The sequence below is a fragment of the Mobula birostris genome, chromosome 2, assembly GCF_030028105.1.
Source record: "Mobula birostris isolate sMobBir1 chromosome 2, sMobBir1.hap1, whole genome shotgun sequence".
NCBI classification, from domain to species: domain Eukaryota; kingdom Metazoa; phylum Chordata; class Chondrichthyes; order Myliobatiformes; family Myliobatidae; genus Mobula; species Mobula birostris.
In genome coordinates, this window is record NC_092371.1 from 218,713,479 (window position 1) to 218,733,737 (window position 20,259).

The 20,259-nt window shown below is 40.0% G+C and overlaps 1 protein-coding gene across 9 annotated transcripts in view; it reads right to left on the minus strand.

Moving 5' to 3' along the window:
• The window catches only part of LOC140194079 (intersectin-2-like), a 229,096-nt gene that overhangs the window by 15,462 nt on the left and 193,375 nt on the right, over nt 1-20,259 (minus strand). For 7 of the 9 annotated variants that reach the window (XM_072251489.1, XM_072251493.1, XM_072251490.1 and 4 more), the window contains 5 exons: nt 18,252-18,435; nt 11,417-11,515; nt 10,179-10,346; nt 7,248-7,463; nt 3,547-3,668 (listed from right to left, as the gene is read on the minus strand). In XM_072251489.1, the coding sequence (XP_072107590.1) occupies nt 3,547-3,668; nt 7,248-7,463; nt 10,179-10,346; nt 11,417-11,515; nt 18,252-18,435 (789 nt within the window). Of the gene's footprint in view, nt 1-3,546; nt 3,669-7,247; nt 7,464-10,178; nt 10,347-11,416; nt 11,516-12,602; nt 12,784-18,251; nt 18,436-20,259 lie in introns of those variants that run through there. The other 2 variants (XM_072251491.1, XM_072251492.1) reach the window with 2 other exon arrangements.

Sequence of the window (20,259 nt, forward strand, 5' to 3'; positions counted from 1 at the left end):
GTTGCAGGCATACTCAGTAAATCCAATAACCATAATAGAACCAATGATAAACTGCACCAACGGCAGACAGCCAGTCTGCAAAAGACAGCGAACTATGCAAACGCAAAAAGGAAGAAGAAATAATAATACCAAATAAGCAAGTAAATATCAAGAACATAAGATGAAGAGTCCTTGAAAGTGAATCCATAGGTTGCGGGAACAGTTCAGTGACGGAGCAAATGAAATTATCATCTCTGATTCAGAAGGCTGATGGCTGAAGGGGTAATAACTGCTCTTGAACCTGGTGGTGGCAAGTCCTGAGGATCACGTACCTTCCTGCTGATGACAGTGAGAAGAGAGCATGAGCTGGGTGGTGGTGGTGGTGGTGGTCCCTGATGATGAATGCTATTTTCCTGTGACAACACTCCGTATTAATGTACTCAATGGTGGAGAGGTCTTTACCCTTGATGGACTGGGCAATATCCACTACTTTTTGTAGGATTTTGCATTCAAAGGCATTGGGTGTTTCCATACCAGGGTATGATGCAGCCAGTCAGTATACTCTCCACCATAAATCTATGGAAGTTTGTCAAAGTTCCACTCAACAATACAAACTATTTTCACTTGTTTTGAATTGAAGGAATGCAATCTCTTCCATAATAACTTGGAAAAAATAGTAATCATGGTAATGGACTAAACATTAGAAATCAGATCAGATAAATCACCTCTTCTGTCATCCAAGAACACTGCCAAAGTGCAACTTATATTTTGATTTTGAGGAAATCCCAAGAGGATATTGAAAAAAATTGATCTAATGCATACTAAAGTAAAAACTGCAGCTTCCATTTATCACTGTTTTTGTTAATAATGCAGATTTTCCAGTGTAACTGTCTGCCTCTATTTCTACTGATATTTGCTTTCATTTTCACACCTCTATTTTCTGCTACTTTCTCCTAATCTTTCTCTTCACTCCTTATTCAATTTAGTTTCAACTTCTAGTTTGATTTTTCATTTACACCTACCAACATGTTCTCCAGATATTCTGACTCAACCCTTTCCTGTTAGCTCTAGTTACACCACAAAGCAAAATGCACAGAATATCACATTCACTATGGCATCTACTTAAAAGTTTTTCCTCATATGTTTTAAACCACTTTCCCACAAAGACTTTCAAAAATCTAAAATACAATCTTTCAACATTAAACCTGTATATAAAATCCTGGAAAAGTTAATAAAAATATCTACAACCTCCGCTGTTCTGAAACTAGCTGATAAGTAACCAACTCTAGCAACTGCATTATTTAACATGACTGAAAGCAAAGCTATGTTTACAGGCTGTAATTAGATACTATCTTTTTTAATTTACAGATTTAGACATACAATAAAAATTTCATATTTTCTTGTGTGATGCATTTTGTCATCTCACCAAGCTAAGAATGGTATAAAACAAAGCAAAGCTCTGTTGTTCTGAGAGGCAGGAAAAACATAAACTTAGTGAATTGAATTGAATTGAGTGATCTTTATTGTCATTATACATGGGTACAATGAAACTCTGTTTGGCTTCCTCTCAGGCAATTAAATAAAGCGGTAGATAGAAACAAGACAGTAATAGAAAAACAGTATTAAATAGATACGTAGCAGAAAATACGTTGCAGCAGCACCAGAATATCACAGTAATGCACAAAGTGCCATTAGTGCAAGTATTTGAGTCCTTGCACGTGTGTGCTCACAGTTTCAGTCATTGTTCTGTGGGAGTGGTGTGATGGAGGCCACAGCTCTGGGATAGAAGCTTCAGTCTATTTGTTCTGGCTTATGGTGTCCTGAATCTTTTGCTGGACGGCAGTGGGTCAAACAGGGAGTGGCCGGGGTGTGTGGTGTCTCTGGTTATGCTGATTGCTTTCCTCCTGAGTCTGCTGGAATAGATGGTGTCCAGTCCTGGGAGCTCCATCCTGACAGTTCGCTGGGCCGCCTTCACCACGCGATGCAGGTCTTGTCGCTCAGCGGCTCTGCAGCTGGCAGATCACACTGTGGTGCTGTTGGTCAGGATGGTTTCAGTTCTGCTTCTGTAGAAGTTAAGCAACAGCTTTTGTGGAAGTTTGGCCTGTTTCAGCTTCCTGAGGAAGAAGAGTTTTTCAGTCCTGAGGAAGGGTTCTGGCCTGAAAAGTCGACTGATCTTTTCCACAGATGCTGTCCGACCTCCTGAGTTCCTCCAGCGTGTTGTGAGTGTTGCTTTGAGCCCAGCATCTGCAGATTATTTTGTGTTTAAGAAGAGTTTTTGTTGTGCCCTTTTTACAAGCAGCAAGGTGTTGGTGCTCCATGTCAGCTGTTTTGACAACATAACTCCAAGGAACTTCAGGTTTTCCACACTTTCCACTACCTCTCCGTGTACATGGAGGGGGGTGTGTACTCTGTCCTTTGATCTCCTGAAGTCAATGATCATCTCTTTTGTTTTAGAAGTGTTAAGGACCAGGTCATTGTCCTTACACCACTCCATCGGATGATCCACCTCAAGCCTGTAGGCTGTTTCATCCTCATCCGAGATCAGGCCAACCACTGTGGTATCGTCCGCAAATTTAATTATGGAGTTGGAGGTGTAGAGGGGGTTGCAGTCATGTGTGAAGAGTGTGTGGAGCATAGGGCTCAGCCACAGCCCTGTGGGGTGCCTATTTTTAAGATGAGGGTGGTGGAGGTGTGCTTACCAATTCTGACTTGCTGTGGTTGGTCTGTGAGAAAGTCCATGACCCATGAGCACACGGAGGAACCAAGGCCAAGGGTGTTCAGTTTGCTGACCAGTTTATGGGGGATGACTGTGTTAAATGCAGAACTGAAGTCCATAAATAACATCCTCACATAAGTGTTCGGTTATAACAAGGTAGATTAACTTGTAATAAAAAATCAATATATAATTTTTAATTAAAATCTTAATCTCTCACAAAATCCAATTCTGTCGGAGAGTGGGGAAACTTTTTTTCTGTGTGGCAGAGCTAAAACACGCCTCATCTTCTGGTGATAATAAATAGCAAAATTGCAGCACGTTAATGAGGGATTATTGGATTCAGGTCTGGTCATTATATCTCAACAATGAAATTTATAATTAGGAGCAGGTGCAAAGCTTGGCTGTTTGATTAAGCTCAGATACAGTTGTTTTTGTAAGAAAACAATGGTGATTATAGTTTGTGCTCAGATGTCTCAAAGGTTCATTTATTATCAAAGTATACAACCCTGAGATACATCTTCTCCAGATATCTTAAAATGTTGTTCTGTTTTCAGTTAAATAGGCTACAAGGAAAATTCTGAAACTAGACTTGAGGTTTCTTCTGTGCTCTATAATACCCCAACATGAGTGTTAGTGGAAGTTGAGTAATATCTTTATATCACTTGATATCATCTTCACCAATGAGTTTTCTTAAACAAGAACCAACTCAAATAAATGGAATATTTCATTAGAAATTAGTTTCACATTCATTATACTCACTTCGAAGATTTGTTTTGCACTGTTTAATTTATTTAGACCCATGAGCAACATGGCAACAATAATATATAACGTTTGCTAGATTGGTAACTCACCTCTCATTCAAAGATTCCACTCTGAGTGTGTACACCCTATCAATGTGAGAAATATGGAAGACCGGATCATCACTTGATGGATCAGTCGGTAGTTTCACAAGAACTTCATTCAAGAAAATAGGCTGAAGGAATCAGAAAAGAATGAATTCTGGGCATTAGGTTGGAGTTAACAACCGTGCCTGTATACACTCAAGGGAGGTTCCACTTCCTGAGGTAAAATGAATTAACTGGTTCTGCCACACATTTATGATCAGAGCCTGCTCAAGAAATTAAAGAGTCTCATCTAAAACTGTTTTGATTGTTTACATAGAAACATAGAAAATAGGTGCAGGATTAGGCCATTCGGCCCTTCGAGCCTGCACCGCCATTTAGTATGATCATGGCTGATCATCCAACTCAGAACCCTGTACCAGCCTTCCCGCCATACCCCCGATCCCTTTAGCCACAAGGGCCACATCTAACTCCCTCTTAAATATAAGCCAATGAACTGGCCTCAACTGTTTCCTGTGGCAGAGAATTCCACAGATTCACCACTCTCTGTGTGAAGAAGTTTTTCCTAATCTCGGTCCTAAAAGGCTTCCCCTTTATCCTCAAACTGTGACCCCTCGTTCTGGACTTCCCCAACATCGGGAACAATCTTCCTGCATCTAGCCTGTCCAATCCCTTTAGGATTTTATACGTTTCAATAAGATCCCCCCTCAATATTCTAAATTCCAATGAGTATAAGCCTAGTTGATCCAGTCTTTCATCATATGAAAGTCCTGCCATCCCAGGAATCAATCTGGTGAACCTTCTTTGTACTCCCTCTATGGCAAGGATGTCTTTCCTCAGATTAGGGGACCAAAACTGCACACAATACTCCAGGTGTGGTCTCACCAAGGCCTTGTACAACTGCAGTAGTACCTCCCTGCTCCTGCACTCGAATCCTTTTGCTTAGAATGCCAGCATACCATTCGCCTTTTTCACCGCCTGCTGTACCTGCATGCCCACTTTCAATGACTGGTGTATAATGACACCCAGGTCTCGTTGCACCTCCCCTTTTCCTAATCGGCCACCATACAGATAATAATCTGTTTTCCTATTTTTGCCACCAAAGTGGATAACTTCACATTTATCCACATTAAATTGCATCTGCCATGAATTTGCCCACTCACCCAACCTATCCAAGTCACCCTGCATCCTCTTAGCATCCTCCTCACATCTAACACTGCCACCCAGCTTCGTGTCATCCGCAAACTTGGAGATGCTGCATTTAATTCCCTCATCTAAGTCATTAATACATATTGTAAACAACTGGGGTCCCAGCACTGAGCCTTGCAGTACCCCACTAGTCACTACCTGCCATTCTGAAAAGGTCCCGTTTATTCCCACTCTTTGCTTTCTGTCTGCCAACCAATCCTCTACCCACATCAATACCTTACCCCCATACCGTGTGCTTTAAGTTTGCACACTAATCTCCTGTGTGGGACCTTGTCAAAAGCCTTTTGAAAATCCAAATATACCACATCCACTGGTTCTCCCTATCCACTCTACTAGTTACATCCTCAGAAAATTCTATGAGATTCGTCAGACATGATTTTCCTTTCACAAATTCATTTATCTGCCTTTAATCCCTTCAATTTACCTAACACCACTTCCCTACTAACATGTATTTCCCTCAGTTCCTCCACTTCACTGGACCCCCTGTCTCCTACTATTTCTGGAAGATTATTTATGTCCTCCTTAGTGAAGACAGAACCAAAGTAATTATTCAATTGGTCTGCCATGTCCTTGCTCCCCATAATCAATTCACCTGTTTCTGTCTGTAGGGGACCTACATTTGTCTTAACCAATCTTTTTCTTTTCACATATCTATAAAAGCTTTTACAGTCAGTTTTTATGTTCCCAGCCAGCTTTCTCTCATAATCTTTTTTCCCCTTCCTAATTAAGCCCTTTGTCCTCCTCTGCTGAACTCTGAATTTCTCCCAGTCCTCAGGCGAGCCACTTTTTCCGACTAATTTGTATGCTTCTTCTTTGGAATTGATACTATCCCTAATTTCCCTTGTCAGCCATGGGTGCACTACCTTCCTTGATTTATTCTTTTGCCAAACTGGGATGAACAATTATTGTAGTTCATCCATGCGATCTTTAAATGCTTGCCATTGCATATCTACCATCAACCCTGTAAGTGTCATTTGCCAGTCTATCTTAGGTAATTCACGTCTCATACCTTCAAAGTTACCCTTCTTTAAGTTCAGAACCTTTGTTTCTGGATTAACTATGTCACTCTCCATCTTAATGCAGAATTCCACCATATTATGGTCACTCTTACCCAAGGGGCCTCTCACGACAAGATTGCTAATTAACCCTTCCTCATTGCTCAACAGCCAGTCTAGAATAGCCTGCTCTCTGGTTGGTTCCTCGACATGTTGGTTCAGAAAACCATCCCGCATACATTCCAAGAAATCCTCTTCCTTAGCACCCTTACCAATTTGGTTCACCCAATCTACATGTAGATTGAAGTCACCCATTATAACTGCTGTTCCTTTATTGCACACATTTCTAATTTCCTGTTTAATACCATCCCCAACCTCACTAATACTGTTAGGTGGCCTGTACACAACTCCCACCAGCGTTTTCTGCCCCTTAGTGTTATGCAGCTCTACCCATATCGATTCCACATCCTCCCGGCTGATGTCCTTCCTTTCTATTGCGTTAATCTCCTCTCTAACCAGCAATGCTACCGCACCTCCTTTTCTTTCATGTCTATCCCTCCTGAATATTGAATATCCCTGAATGTTGAGCTCCCATCCTTGGTCACCCTGGAGCCATGTCTCTGTGATCACAACTATATCATATTCATTAATAACAATCTGCACTTTTAATTCATCCACCTTGTTATGAATGCTCCTTGCATTGACACACAAAGCCTTCAGGCGCTCTTTTACAACACTCTTAGCCCTTGTACAATTATGTTGAAAAGTGGCCCTCTTTGATTTTTGCCCTGGATTTGCCGGGCTGCCACTTTTACTTTTCACCTTACTACTTTTTGCTTCTACCCTCATTTTACAACCCTCTCATCTCACTCATTCTAGAGACTGAAAATGTGCAAGGTCCCTCAGAATTGTTCAACTGAATGAAAACAGTAATAAAAGAAAATAAGGAGCATGTCTAGACACAAAAGACTATTGTAAAGCATTCAGCTACTTGTCCAGAGGTTGTTACAGTTAAACACACTTTGATCCTTCCAGTAATTTTCTCACAAACACTATCATAACCAATACATTCAATATATTTATTAAAAGCTCCATAAAATTTGCTCCCCTGCCTGTGGTTGTGATTTGGAATTCCCTCCATAAACCTCCCCAGTTCTCCAATTCCTTCCCTCATCTGAGATGCTCTAAACCCAATGTGTTGACCAAACATTTGGTCTTCTGCATGAATGTCCCTAATGTGCCTCAGTGTTGATTTTGTTTAATAGCACCGCTTGGAGCTTTGGGGTGTTTCACGATGCTAAAGGCACAAGACAAATGCAAATTGTTGTTGTGAAGAGATGGCCAGATACCTGGAGACAATGTTATTGGGGAAAAAAGGGAAGATTGCAGGACGGTAAGGGGGAGGAGGGGAAGATGATGTAGGGGCATGGGAAACATAAGCATTGCTTATATTCTAATTTGCATACTATATTCACTCTTAAGTTACTTTGGTTGTATTGCACCTACCGTTTTGTACATTTTAAACTGTGAATTACATTTCGAGCTGAATAGTTTCTCAGAACCCGATGAAATAAATGACTGCTTTGCAATGTAGGTGAGCAGCAGGAAATCATTGAAAAGGAAGCCATATAACTCTTTGTTGCTCTTTGTTTTGTAAAGCTTTCCGCTGTGCAGCAGCTTCCGTGGTCCCAAACAATTTGTTATGGAGTTAAAAGTAACGTGCTACAAAGAAAGCACATACAAAAAATAATCATGAATTAACAAATCACAGGTAAATCAAAACAGTAGATTTGAGATTCAGAATCGTTCAGCAGCTCTCCACAGAATAAATATTTAGTCCACTTAAATATCCAGATCTAACTTTTAGGAGTCCGAAATTGAACTTCTCTTTTAGTCTGACACATTTTATCATCAGCTGATTTACCCATCTCCCCAACCACTCTCCCTCTCTAGAAAGAAATCAAAACGTCTATTGATTTAACCTGTTCATACCATCTTTAAATGCTGTCCTCTTTTGACCTTTTGTTCAAGGCATTAATGCATTGTCCATTGCATACAGGTTTACTGTTTATTCATATAACTATACAGAAGAAAGGCTGGCGCAATTGCCGACACCCACCCCTCCCATCCCAAGTGTAATGAACAGGATTGCAAAGATAGCAGTGGGAATTGACTTGTGGTAGCCCTTACAGATTTTTGAAAATTGAAGTGATAGCCGCATATAAAAGATAAGACCTACTTTTCTGGAAAATAGTTGCTTGGATTTTGCAGTCACCAAGCCAAATTTACTCACTGCTGCTGATAATGAACATTTAACAATTCCCCCAGCAGAAACATGAAAAAAAGGCTGAATGTTTTCTCCAGCACATAATGATGTGATGTCACTGCAAGAGCCAGTCTTGTCCACAAATCCAAAGGAAAAAAAGAATTGAGTTGAAGGCAACCACCCATTCACAAGCAAAGTTATTAACTCATTTTAGATTAAAGTTTTTAAAAAGATTCAGAAATATAAAAAGAACTAAAACAAAATACTTTGAAAAAAACTTTTAAATGTTGAACTGAATCTTAAATAAACAATTAGAATATTTAAAAAAAGCTTTGGAAATATTTTTAATATTCCTTTAAATTAATCAGCAATAAGGCAGACTTTGTAAAACAACCAGCTCTATCACAGCAGATCTCCTTCATTAACATCAATGGAAAACACTCCCTGTGCCTCTTCATATCCACTGCAGAATCTCTGGAAGAGTTCCATCCCTAAATACTGACTGGGTTTTTCTCCCTTATTAAAATCTGTGTTGAACTCATGTTTATCTCATCAACTTTAACCTTTTGGCTTTTTAAGTGTTATGTTGGAATGGATGTGCCACTATTAATTTTTAATGCAGTCTGATATCTACTTTGAATTTTAATTAGATTTCACAGGTAGAATCCACAGATCAAATTTAACACTGAAAATTTAACCCCGACAAAGTGTTTGCTTCAGACTTAGATTACCAAGTTACAACTGCAATTTCTATACAGAGTAATTGAAAAGTACAGCACAGAAACAGGCCCGTCAGACCATCTGGTCTGTGCTGAACCATTTAAACTGCTTACTCCCATCGACCTGCATGGGGACCATACCCCTACTATCCGTGTACCTATCTAAACTTGAAATTGAACTCTCATGCACCACTTGTGCTGGCAACTCATTCCACATACTCATGAAGAATTTCCCCTTTCAACCTTTCACCCTTTCACCCTTAATCCATGACATCTAGTTGTAGTCTCACCAAACCTCAGTGAAAAAAGCCTGCTTGCATTTATTCTATCTATACCCCTCATAATTCTATATACCTCTATCAAATCTCCTCTCAATTTCCCTTGTTCCAAGGAATAAAATCCTAGCTTATTCAATCTTTCCTAATAACTCAGGTCCTCTAGACCACGCAATATGCTTGTAAATTTTCTCTGTACCCTTTCAACCTTATTCACATCTGCAAACTTGACTACAAAACTGAAGTAGTGATGTGCCACTGTTCTTACTAAATTCTGTCTAAGGCTGCTTTGATTTGATCATAAAATAATTATTTTGGACAAATTTCTACAAACATTGAACATTGAAGACATATAGAAAATTGTGGAGATAAAACAGTTGGAAAGGGGAGTGAATAATTCATATCTTGGGTGTTAAATTCCGAATGGGCTCTATTCTTAATCATTTTTGCTATGAACAAATCCATACAGACCATTGAACATGAGAATAATATTCACGAATAATGATTTACCCAAACATATATTTAAGGAAATTATAAAAATCACAGATCAAAAAAGCCCACCACAGAACCTGAAATGTGAACTTATCCCTTCTTTCTCCAGGGTGCTCTACACTTTTCAGATCTGTCTAATCATAGGTTCTAGCATTCACTTCCTTTGTTATATTAAACAGGAGTAACAATAAAATAGTAAATTTCATTACTGAGATCTTGTCTGACATTTAATCTTATATGAAGTCCATAGGTTAGGAATGGCTCCAAGACTGTAGACATTGAATATCAGTAATCTGAAATTATCCTGGTACATACAAAAGAACTAGTGATAGGCTAGGTATCAGAGACATTGCCAAAATAACTGGACATTTCTAAATCTTTGTGGGCAAAGCAGAAGTTGAGGCGTGCAGGAGCCTTCTGGGCTGCACTCACAGCGGCGAAGTAGTTTTTGGGATAATAAACAGGTAAGAACCAAATCTTCTTGTTCATTAAAACATAATTTCAAGTGCAGAACTTTGCAATAGGAATTACTTGGAAGCACACCTTTCTCATTAATCTGAAAAATATTTTAAATGAATGCATTTTCCCGTTATCAATAATACTAAATAACCACAAATTTCGAGCGGCTTATCAAGAAGGAGACAGTATAATTTATTTGTAAACTAGACCAACTCAAATATCTCACCTCTGCTAGCCCATCACACTGAACGTGTGACTGAATCCATTCTAGGCGGTCAGAGTTTTCCTTCTCACGCACACCTTCATTTACTTGGGAGCACAGCTCCTCTGCACGGTCCAATGCTAACTTTAAATGGCTATGGTCTGCGTGGACCTCTGGAGTGTTTTCCAAAATCTACAGTTATGAAATGAATTATCAGTAAGAATTAGTAAAGATTACAGAGTTCACTGTGAATATATTAACTCACGTGAAAAGATACCATAGATTCTGCAAATAATTATTGCATAGCATTATATCTGATATCATAGTTAAACGGTCTTTATACGAATAAATTTCATTTTTGTGTGCAAAAACTAGTAAATATTAGTAAATATCCTCTGGCAGATTACCAGGACTTCAATCATTTTTAGCTTTTATTTTTGGTTCCTTTTGGGACTTTGTTTTTGGTTTAATGGTTGGCAAAGCTGGTATATAGTTATTAAAAATAATTTAACAAAATACACAAAGTTGGAAACTGTAAATACAAATCAATTTAAATCGTCAATAACTGGAATCAGTAACAGTCACACGTATAGATTTAAGGTTATTTTAACATTAAAATCAATCACTGTCCATGAGGTGACCACCAGCTACTTCAATAAACACATGGGATATGCCAGTATTTGTGCATTTTGAAAGTTGTGTGTGACATCCTTAAATGAATCAGTAATTTGCATATTTGTTATTTTTTGGCAGCATTGAGTTTATCACAGAAGGGAAGATTGATTATTCCAAACATGCCTTGCATCGAGTTTTATTGCTTAATATCTTAGAAAGTTAAGTCCTCCATACAGCAAAAGAACAATTTTTTTTTCAGAAGTAACTTTTCATAAAAATTCTCCAGAGAAGTTTGTTAGAATAAGCTTCAGTGGGAATGGCCCCCTTGAACAATACATTTGGAATAAAATTAATGTAAAATGTCTTTTACATGTTAATTTATTATATGATATTTCATGTATCATAATATAAATCTTCTTTGAATAAATCTTAAAAATGTTTGAGTTGCATAGGACTTAGACAATCGACAATTTTAAAAACAAATTGAACTGGATGGGAAAAATAATCTTGAGGTATCATGGGATTGGGAATGGGACTGACTGGAGTTCTTATCAGAAAGCAGCGTGGACCAAATGGGATTCTTCTATGTCTTTATGACTCCCCATTATAATCTGCACTACAAGTAACACAAGTAAAATTGCACTTACATTTTTAATAATAAGTGGATAACGTGTGATTCTCTGCATTGGCTTTAGTAAGAAACTGGAAAGAGGCATCCCTTTACATCGAGGGTCAGAAGCCAATTTCTGTGGACAAAAAATGTGAAACCGTCACTGAAAATAATTAGTGAAGTAAATATATTGCATATGGCCAATAACATGACATAGATATAACAATTTTTAAACAAAAAAAAATCTAAATCTTGCTGGCCTACTTTTACATTTGCTTATTATTGATTTTGATTAGAACTTGAAAAGGGAAATGCTTGTTAAGAAAATACCCATTGTTCCATCAAGATTTTGGCTGCAGAGGAAATACAAGGCCCAGAATAAAACAGAAAACTAGACACATCAGTAAAAAGCAGCGAACAATAATTCTGGAGGATTTAATTTTCATGCTGGTTGGGCAAATCATTTCATCAGTGCATAGAGGACTTATTCATGCTGTTTACATGCGATAGTTTTCTAGGTCAGTATGTTGAGGGTCAGAATATTTTAGATCTAATATCGTGCAATACATGATAATCCTGTAGTTCGAAGGCTTTTGATCTGAATAAAAATGCACATGAACTAAAGTTTGAGAGACTTACAGACTATGAAATGCAGAGGGATCAGCGTGCCTATATGTATAATTCACAAAAAGCTACTGTGCAACTTCACCAAGGCATAAGAAAAGACGAACAGAACATTACTATTCATTGCTAAGGCAATAAATACAAAAGCGAGGAGGTTACAATTTATTACACAGAACTTTGGGCAAAGCCTTCTGCACCATTGCGCACACTTACAAGGAGTGCCTCACAAGAAAGTGTTGTCGCTACCACTGGGCAGGAGGTAAATTGGGGCAGCACAAGGTTTTCCAGTACCACTGACCTGAGTTCAATTCCTGTCACTGCCTGTACATTCTTCCCGTGACCATGTAGGTTTCCTCTTGGTGCTCTGATTTCCTCCCACAATCCAAAGATTGGCAGGTTAATTGGTCATTGTAAACTGTCCCATGATTAGACTAGGATTAAATTGGGGGGATAGGTGGGCAGTGTAGCTCGTGGGGCTGGAAGGGCCTATTCTGCACTGTATCTCAATCAATAAATGAACAAACAAATAAATGGAAGCCTTAGGTCCCACACTACCAGGTTTAGGAACAGTTATTACCCCACAGCCATCAGGCTCCTGAACGATGTCGATAACTTCACGCACTACTGTTCTGAATTGATTCACTTTCGAGGATTCTTTACAACTCATGTTCTCAGTACTGCTGCTTGTCTTCTTCTGCTCATTAGTTGTTTGTCAGACTTTGTCTGTTAACGTATAGATATTTTGTAAAATTCTATTGAACTTTTTTTTCCTGTAAGTGCCTGCAACAAGGTAGTATATGTATGGTAGCATAAACATACTTTGATAATTTACTTCGAACATATCTTTGAACATTATATAGTATAATCTTTATATTTAATGAAGGAAGTTAATGCATTGGAAGCAATTTGCTGAAATTTTACTGAGCTAAAACCTGGCATGGGAGTGATGCTTGGGAGGTGTTCTGCAAATGCACACTCTCTGAATGTGAGCCTCTATTCAGTCGGTGAGGGTGTCCGTGAGCTTCCACTCTTAAGGCTGTACCTTTCCATTTCAATTGCTTCTCATCTATCTCAGACCTGTTGCCATCTGCCCAAACATGCCAGTGATAATAAAAACTAATACTTACACTAAAACTATGATTGTGCTTTATTATCACATTCAATAAGATAGCTTTTCAAAGATTGTAAATAGTTGCGGATAAATTGCAGGCTGCTTCCATCTGATGACGATGTTATCCTGCTGTAGAGAAATGCTACTCTTGAACAAGGGAAACTACTAAATCTTCCTGTCATCTCCAACTCATTTACATGCTTTCAAGGTCTAAAGGGTTCACATTTGCAGACCACTTGCCTTGTGGTCACATCTAACAAACCTACTTTTTGTGGCAAACACTAAAGAAACACCCAATGGTCATGAACTTTCTCACCTTCTGATTTACCCTGATATCTGAACAGTCCTTTCTGTATATGTTTATCTCAAACCAAAACACTATAGATGAAAATTTAAGAAAAAACTGCAGATTCTGAAAGTTTGAAATGAAAACAACATTGTATACCTACAGCATATCACAATGCATCACTGAAACATTAAATCTGTTCCACTCTTCAGATATGCAGGCTGAACCGCTGGTATTCCAGTACACTTCTTATGTTACTCAGCATAACAGTTCATGGTTTATTTTAGAACACTAACTTTTATTAAATCAAAACACTTAAACCTAAATCAGCTTTTAAATCTATTACACTTGGCTTAAAGTTCACACTTCAAAGTTTTAAAATTTTATCTTGGAAAATATTATCATATTCTACTGGTCAGAAATGCTCTAAGAAACATCTTGATTTCTCAAGATAACATAATAACATCTATTCCTTCATTGTGCGAAACTGAGAATTAATACAGAGAGAAGGAGGAGACGGGCTGAAAGGGAAATAGATCAGCCATGATGAAATGCTGGAGCAGACTTGATGGGCCAAATGGCCTACCTCTGCTCCCATAATTTATGGTCTAACCTGATAAATGAAACCCTAACCCAATACCTTAAAAATCGATCTGGAAACTAAGAGGGGAAACAGATTTAACTGCAATTTAATTGAGGACCTTCATTTTACAACTAGGACACCAAACAGGAGAACAAACAATTGCATCAAAAAATACTGCAGGAACACACACAAAATGCTGGAGGAACTCAGCAGGTCAGGCAGCATCTATGGAAATGAATAGACAGTTGATGTTTTGGACTAAGGCCCTTCATTAGAACTGGAAAGGAAAGGACATGAGCAGGGATGATGACAGAACAGCAATGGCTGGAGTTTCTGGGAGCAATTCAGAAGGCACAGGATAGATGCATCCCAAAGAAGTAGTACATAAGAACATAAGAAATAGGAGCAGAAACAAGAGTAGGTCATCTGGCCCATCGAGCCTGCCCCACCATTCAATAAGATCATGGCTGATCTGTCCATAAACTCAGCTCCATCTACCTGCCTTTTCCCCATAACCCTTAATTCCCCTACTATGTAAAAATCTAACTGTATCTTAAATATATTTTGTGAAGAAGCCTCAACTGCTTCCCTGGACAGAGAATTCCACAGATTCACCACTCTCTTGGAAAAACAGTTTCTCCTCATCTTTGTCCTAAATATTCTCCCCGAATCTTGAAGCAATGTCCCCTAATTTTAGTCTCACCTACCAATGGAAACAACTTTCCTACTTCTATCTTATCTATCCCTTTCAAAATTTTGTATGTTTCTATAAGATCCCCTCTCATCCTTCTGAATTCCAGAGAGTATAGTCCCAGGCGACTCAATCTCTCCCCATAAGTTAACCCCTTCATCTCTGGAATCAACCTGGTGAACCTCCTCTGCACTGCCTCCAAAGCCAGTATATCCTTCCTCAAGTATGGAGACCAGAACTGCACACAGTACTCCAGGTGTGGCCTCACCAGTACCCTGTATAGTTGCAGCATGACCTCCCTGCTCTTGAATTTAATCCCTCCAGCACTGAAGGCCAACATTCTTAATAACCTGTTGTACCTGCAAGCCAACTTTTTGTGATTCATGAACAAGCACTCCCAAGTCCCTCTGCACAACAGCATGCTGCAATCTTTCACCATTTAAATAATAATCTGCTCTTCTTTTATTCCTTCCAAAGTGGATGATCTCGCATTTACCAATGTTGTATTCCATCTGCCAGACCTTGGCTCACTCACTTAACCTATCTATATCCCTCTGCAGACTCTCCACATCCTCTGTACAATTTGCTTTTACACTCAGTTTAGTGCCATCAGCAAATTTTGCTACACTACACTCAGTCCCCTCTTCCAAATCATAGTAGCTTAAAGGCAGGATAACACAACCGTGGCTGACAAAGGAAGTCAAATCCAATAACAAAAGAGAGGGCATTTAATAGAGCAAACATCAGTGTCAAGGTAGAGGATTGCAAAGCTTTTAAAGAACAACAGAAGGCAAATTTTTAAAAAAGCCATAAGGAGGGAAAAGATGAAATATGAAGGTAAGCTAAACAATAATATCAAAAAAGATACCAGAAGTTTTTTCAGATATATAAAAGAGTAAAAGAGAGAAGTGAGAGTAGAAATCAGACAGCTGGAAAATGATGCTGGAGAGGTAGCAATATGGGACAAGGAAATAGCATACGAACCGAGTTAAGTATTTTGCTTGAATCTTCACTGTAGAAGACTAGCAGAATGCCAGAAGTTCTAGAATGTCAGGAGGCAGAAATGAGTGTAGTTACTATTATTAAGGGAAAGGTGCTTGGGAGGCTGGAAGGTCTGAAGATAGATAAGTCACCCCAGAGTTCTGAGGTGGTTGAAGAGATTGTGGAGGCAGTAGTAATGATCCATCAAGAATCACAAGATATGTTTCTGGAGAACTGGAAAATTGCAAATGTCAGTCCACTCTTCAAGAAGGAAGAGAGGCAAAAGGAAGGAAATTATCGGCCAGTTAGCCTGAGCTCAATGGTGGGGAAGATATTGGAGTTGATTGTTAAGAATGAGGTCTCAGGATACTTGGAGGCATCTGATAAAGTAGGCCAAAATCAGCATGGTTTCCTTAAGGAAAAATCTTGCCTGACAAATCTGTTGGAATTATTTGAAGAAATAACAAGTAGGATAGATAAAGGAGAATCACTGGATGTTGTATACTTGGATTATCAGAAGGCCTTTGACAAGATGCCAGCATAAGGCTGCTTACCAAGAGCCCCTGGTATTACTGGAACGATAATAGCATGGATAGAGGATGGGCTGACTGGCAGGAGGAAAAGAGTGGGAGTAAAGAGAACCTTTTCTGGTTGACTGCCGATGACTGGTGGTACTCTGCAGGGGTCGGTGTTGGGACCAATTCATTTTAAGTTTTATGTCAATGATTTGGTTGATGGAATTGATAGCTTTGTTGCCAAGTTTGTGGACATATGAAGATTGTTGGAAGAGAAGGTAGTGTTGAGAAAGCAGAGAAGCTGCAGAAGGACTTAGATTAGGAGAATGGACGAAGAACTGACAGATAGAATACAGAGTCAGGAAGTGTATGGTCATGCACTTTGGTAGAAGGAATAAAAGCATACACTAATTTCTAAATGGGGAGAAAATTCAAAAATTCGAGGTGCAAGGGGACTTGGAGGTCTTCCTTGAAGGTATATTTGCAGGTTGAGTCGGTGGTGAGGAAGGCAAATGCAAAGTTAGCATTCATTTCGAGAAGAGGACTAGAACATAAAAGCAAGGATGTAATGCTGAGGCATTATTTGGCACTGGTGAGGACTGACTTAAGAGTATTGTGAGCAGTTTTGGGCTCCTCGTCTAATATAGGATGTGCTGACATTGGAGAGGGCTCAGAGAGGTTCACAAGAATGATTCAAGGAATGAAAAGGAGTCATGAAAGGTTCCGGGCCTCTATTTGCTGGAGTTTAGAAGAATGAAGGGGGATCCTATCAAATGTTGAACAGCCTACAGAGAGTGGATGTGGAGAAAATGTTTCCCACAGCAGGGGAGTTTAGGATCAGAGGGCACAGCCTCACAATAGAATGACGTCCATTTATGAGAGCAGGAAGAATTTCATTGGTGAAATTTGTTGCACACAGGCAGCTGTGGAGGCCAGGTAACTGGGTGCCTTTAAGGCAGAGGGTGATAGGATTTTGATTAGTTATTGTTGTTTCATATGGCATGGCCTGGGAGGGGCAAATGCAAGTCTGTCCATTCAGGAGCCAAGGTTGAATCAATCTTTATCTGGCATCATGTCCACAGCCGTTTCAATGAGGGTGGACCTGAGTTGGCATTGCCTGATGGAGTCCTTAAAGCGTGCAAGCTTCCACACGTCAACGTGTTGATCCAGGTCACGAGGAATTAGTCAGGCCATGAAAGGTTCCAGGGAGAAGCAGGAGAATGGCATTGAGAGGGAAAATGGATTAGTCCTGATGAAATGTCAGGGCAGACTTGCCAGATTCTGCTGTTATGTTGTATGGTCTTATGTCATGTGGAAGAAGCCAAAATAAGGTGGAGAGGGGAATGGAAGGAGTACAAGTTAGAAAGCGATAGGTGAAGCCAGGTGGGTGGGAGTGGAAGAAAGAAGCAGGGAAGTGATAGGTAGAAAAGGTAAAGAGCTGGAGAGTCAGGAATCTGATAAAAGAGGAGAGTGTCCATGGGAAAAAGGGAATAAGGAGGGGCACTGCGGGAGGTGATAGGCAGTTAAAGAAGAAAGGTGAGAGGACAGCCAGAGTGGGGAATGGAAGGAAGAGGAAGAGGGAGGGGGAAACATTTACTGCAAGTTAGAGAAGCTGATGATCATGCCATCAGGTTGGAGGTGAAAGAGTTAAGTATTGCTCCTCCAGCTTGAGAGTGGTTTCATCGTGGCAGTAGAGGAGGGCCATGGACTGAAATGTTGGAATTGGAATTAAAATTGTTGGCCATGGGGAAATCCTACTTTTTGTGGATGGAACAAAGGCGCTCAACAAAGTGGTCCCCCAATCTTCAGCAAGCTCTCACCGATGTAGAAGAGACTGCATCAGGAGCACCAGATACAGTAGACAACCCCAACAGATTTGAAGGTGCATCAGATGTCCACCTTTCTGAGCAGGAAAGTAAACCTATTACCCCTGGATTTATATTCTCTCCTAGACTTGATCAAAATTTAACCTTATGTCTTATTATTGAATGATAAGACAGAAGGAACAGACGTACAAAACTTATTGATAGTAATTACTCAGAAACGTTTTTAAGAAATAAATGAAAATGCAGCTTTCTTACTTTTAGATAATCTTTAAAATCTGGTTCTTCGTCAGTTTTCTGCTGAAGTATAGATGCTCCATTCAGCTGGCAACTACAAAACCGAATGTAAGCCTGCATGTGCGACAGTTCTGTGGTCAGGATATCTCCAATCATCTGCACAGGCATTTTCTCCCCAACAATCTTCTTCCTCACACGCAGAGCCCTAAAGTAAGATATTTGCAAAAGATAAATCTAATGTGCTTGTGTGACAATATTTTGAGGAATTCAAGCTAAAAGCTGCTCATGCATAGTTGATTCAAAGGCCTGGTTTTCTAGGTTCTTTGCAAACATACTGCTTCAGAAATACAGTACAAAGTTTACCTGGTTTACCTACTGCCTCGTCAGTTTCTATCTCAGAAATGCAGAAGTAGCTTGAATTCTTACTGACAACAGAAATATGTTGTACAAGTTTTTTATATGCCTAATTTGTGGATCATGAGATGCTCAAATCTGTGGAATTTAAATATATCCAATTAAGGAAAAGGATCAGGATTACTGGCACATGTATATAGCTAGGGTGCCTAAGACTTTTGGACAGTACTGCGTTTATCAACATGGAGCAGAGAGAAAGTTTGCAAATCTGGTGGGAGCTGAAGTACGCAGGTGTTTCCAGCGAGTGGACAGCTGCAAGGCCGTGGGACCGGACGGCATCCCAGGGCGGGTACTCAGAGTGTGCGCGGCACAACTGACAGGTGTGTTTACAGACATTTTAAATCTTTCTCTCTTCCAGTGTAGGGTGCCCTCCTGCTTCAAAACATCCACCATTATCTCTGGTCCTAAAAAGACCATGGTAACATGTCAGAACGACTGGCATCCTGTCGCACTCACCGCAAATGCTTTGAGAGGCTGGTCAAGGATTACATCTGCAGCATGCTGCCACCCACACTGGACTCCCTACAGTTCACTTACCAACCGACTGACAGATGACACAATAGCTAGATGATGCTCTACACACCATCCTTACACATCTGGAGAAGAGGGATGCTTATGTGAGAATGCTGTTCTTGGACTACAGTTCAGCATTCAACACTATAATTCCCTCCAGGCTCAACAAGAAGCTCAGAGACCTCGGTCTCCACCCTGCCTTCTGTAGTTGGATCCTGGACTTCCTGTCAGATTGCTGGCTGGTGGTAAGAGTGGGCTCCCTCATCTCTGCCCCAGGACCCTCAACACAGGTGCCCCTCAGGGCTGTGTACTAAGCCCCCTCATTTACTCTCTGTATCACCATCCACAGCTCCAATCTGCTAATTAAATTTGCTGACAACACCACACTGATTGGCCTAATCTCAAATAATAATGAGGCAGCCTACAGAGAAGAAGTCATCACCCTGACACAGTGTTGTCAAGAAAACAACCTCTCCCTCAATATCGCAAAAACAAAGGAGCTGGTTGTGGACTACAGGAGGAATGGAGACAGGCTAACCCCTATTGACATCAATGGGTCTAGGGTTGAGAGGGTGAACAGCTTTAAGTTCCTCAGCATAAGCATTACCGAGGAGCTCACGTGGTCTGTACATATTGGCCGTATGGTGAAAAAGGCACAACAGCGCCTCTTTCACCTCAAAATTCAAAGAACTTTCGATAGGGGCACAATTGAGAGCATCCTGACTGGCTGCATCACTGCCTGTTATGGGAACTGTACTTCCCTCAGTTGCAGGACTCTGCAGAGACTGCTGCAGACAGCCCAGTGCAGCTGTAGATGTGAACTTCCCACTATTCAGGACATTTACAAAGACAGGTGTGTAAAAAGGGCCTGAAGGATCATTGGGGACCCAAGTCACCCCAACCACAAGCTGTTCCAGCTGTTACCATCCGGGAAACGGTACCGCAGCATAAAAGCCAGGACCAACGGGCTCCGGGACAGCTTCCTCCACTGGGCCATCAGACTGCTTAATTCATGCTGATGCAACTGTATCTCTATGTTATATTGACTATCCTGTTGTACATAATATTGATTATAAATTACTTTAAACGCACATTTAGACAG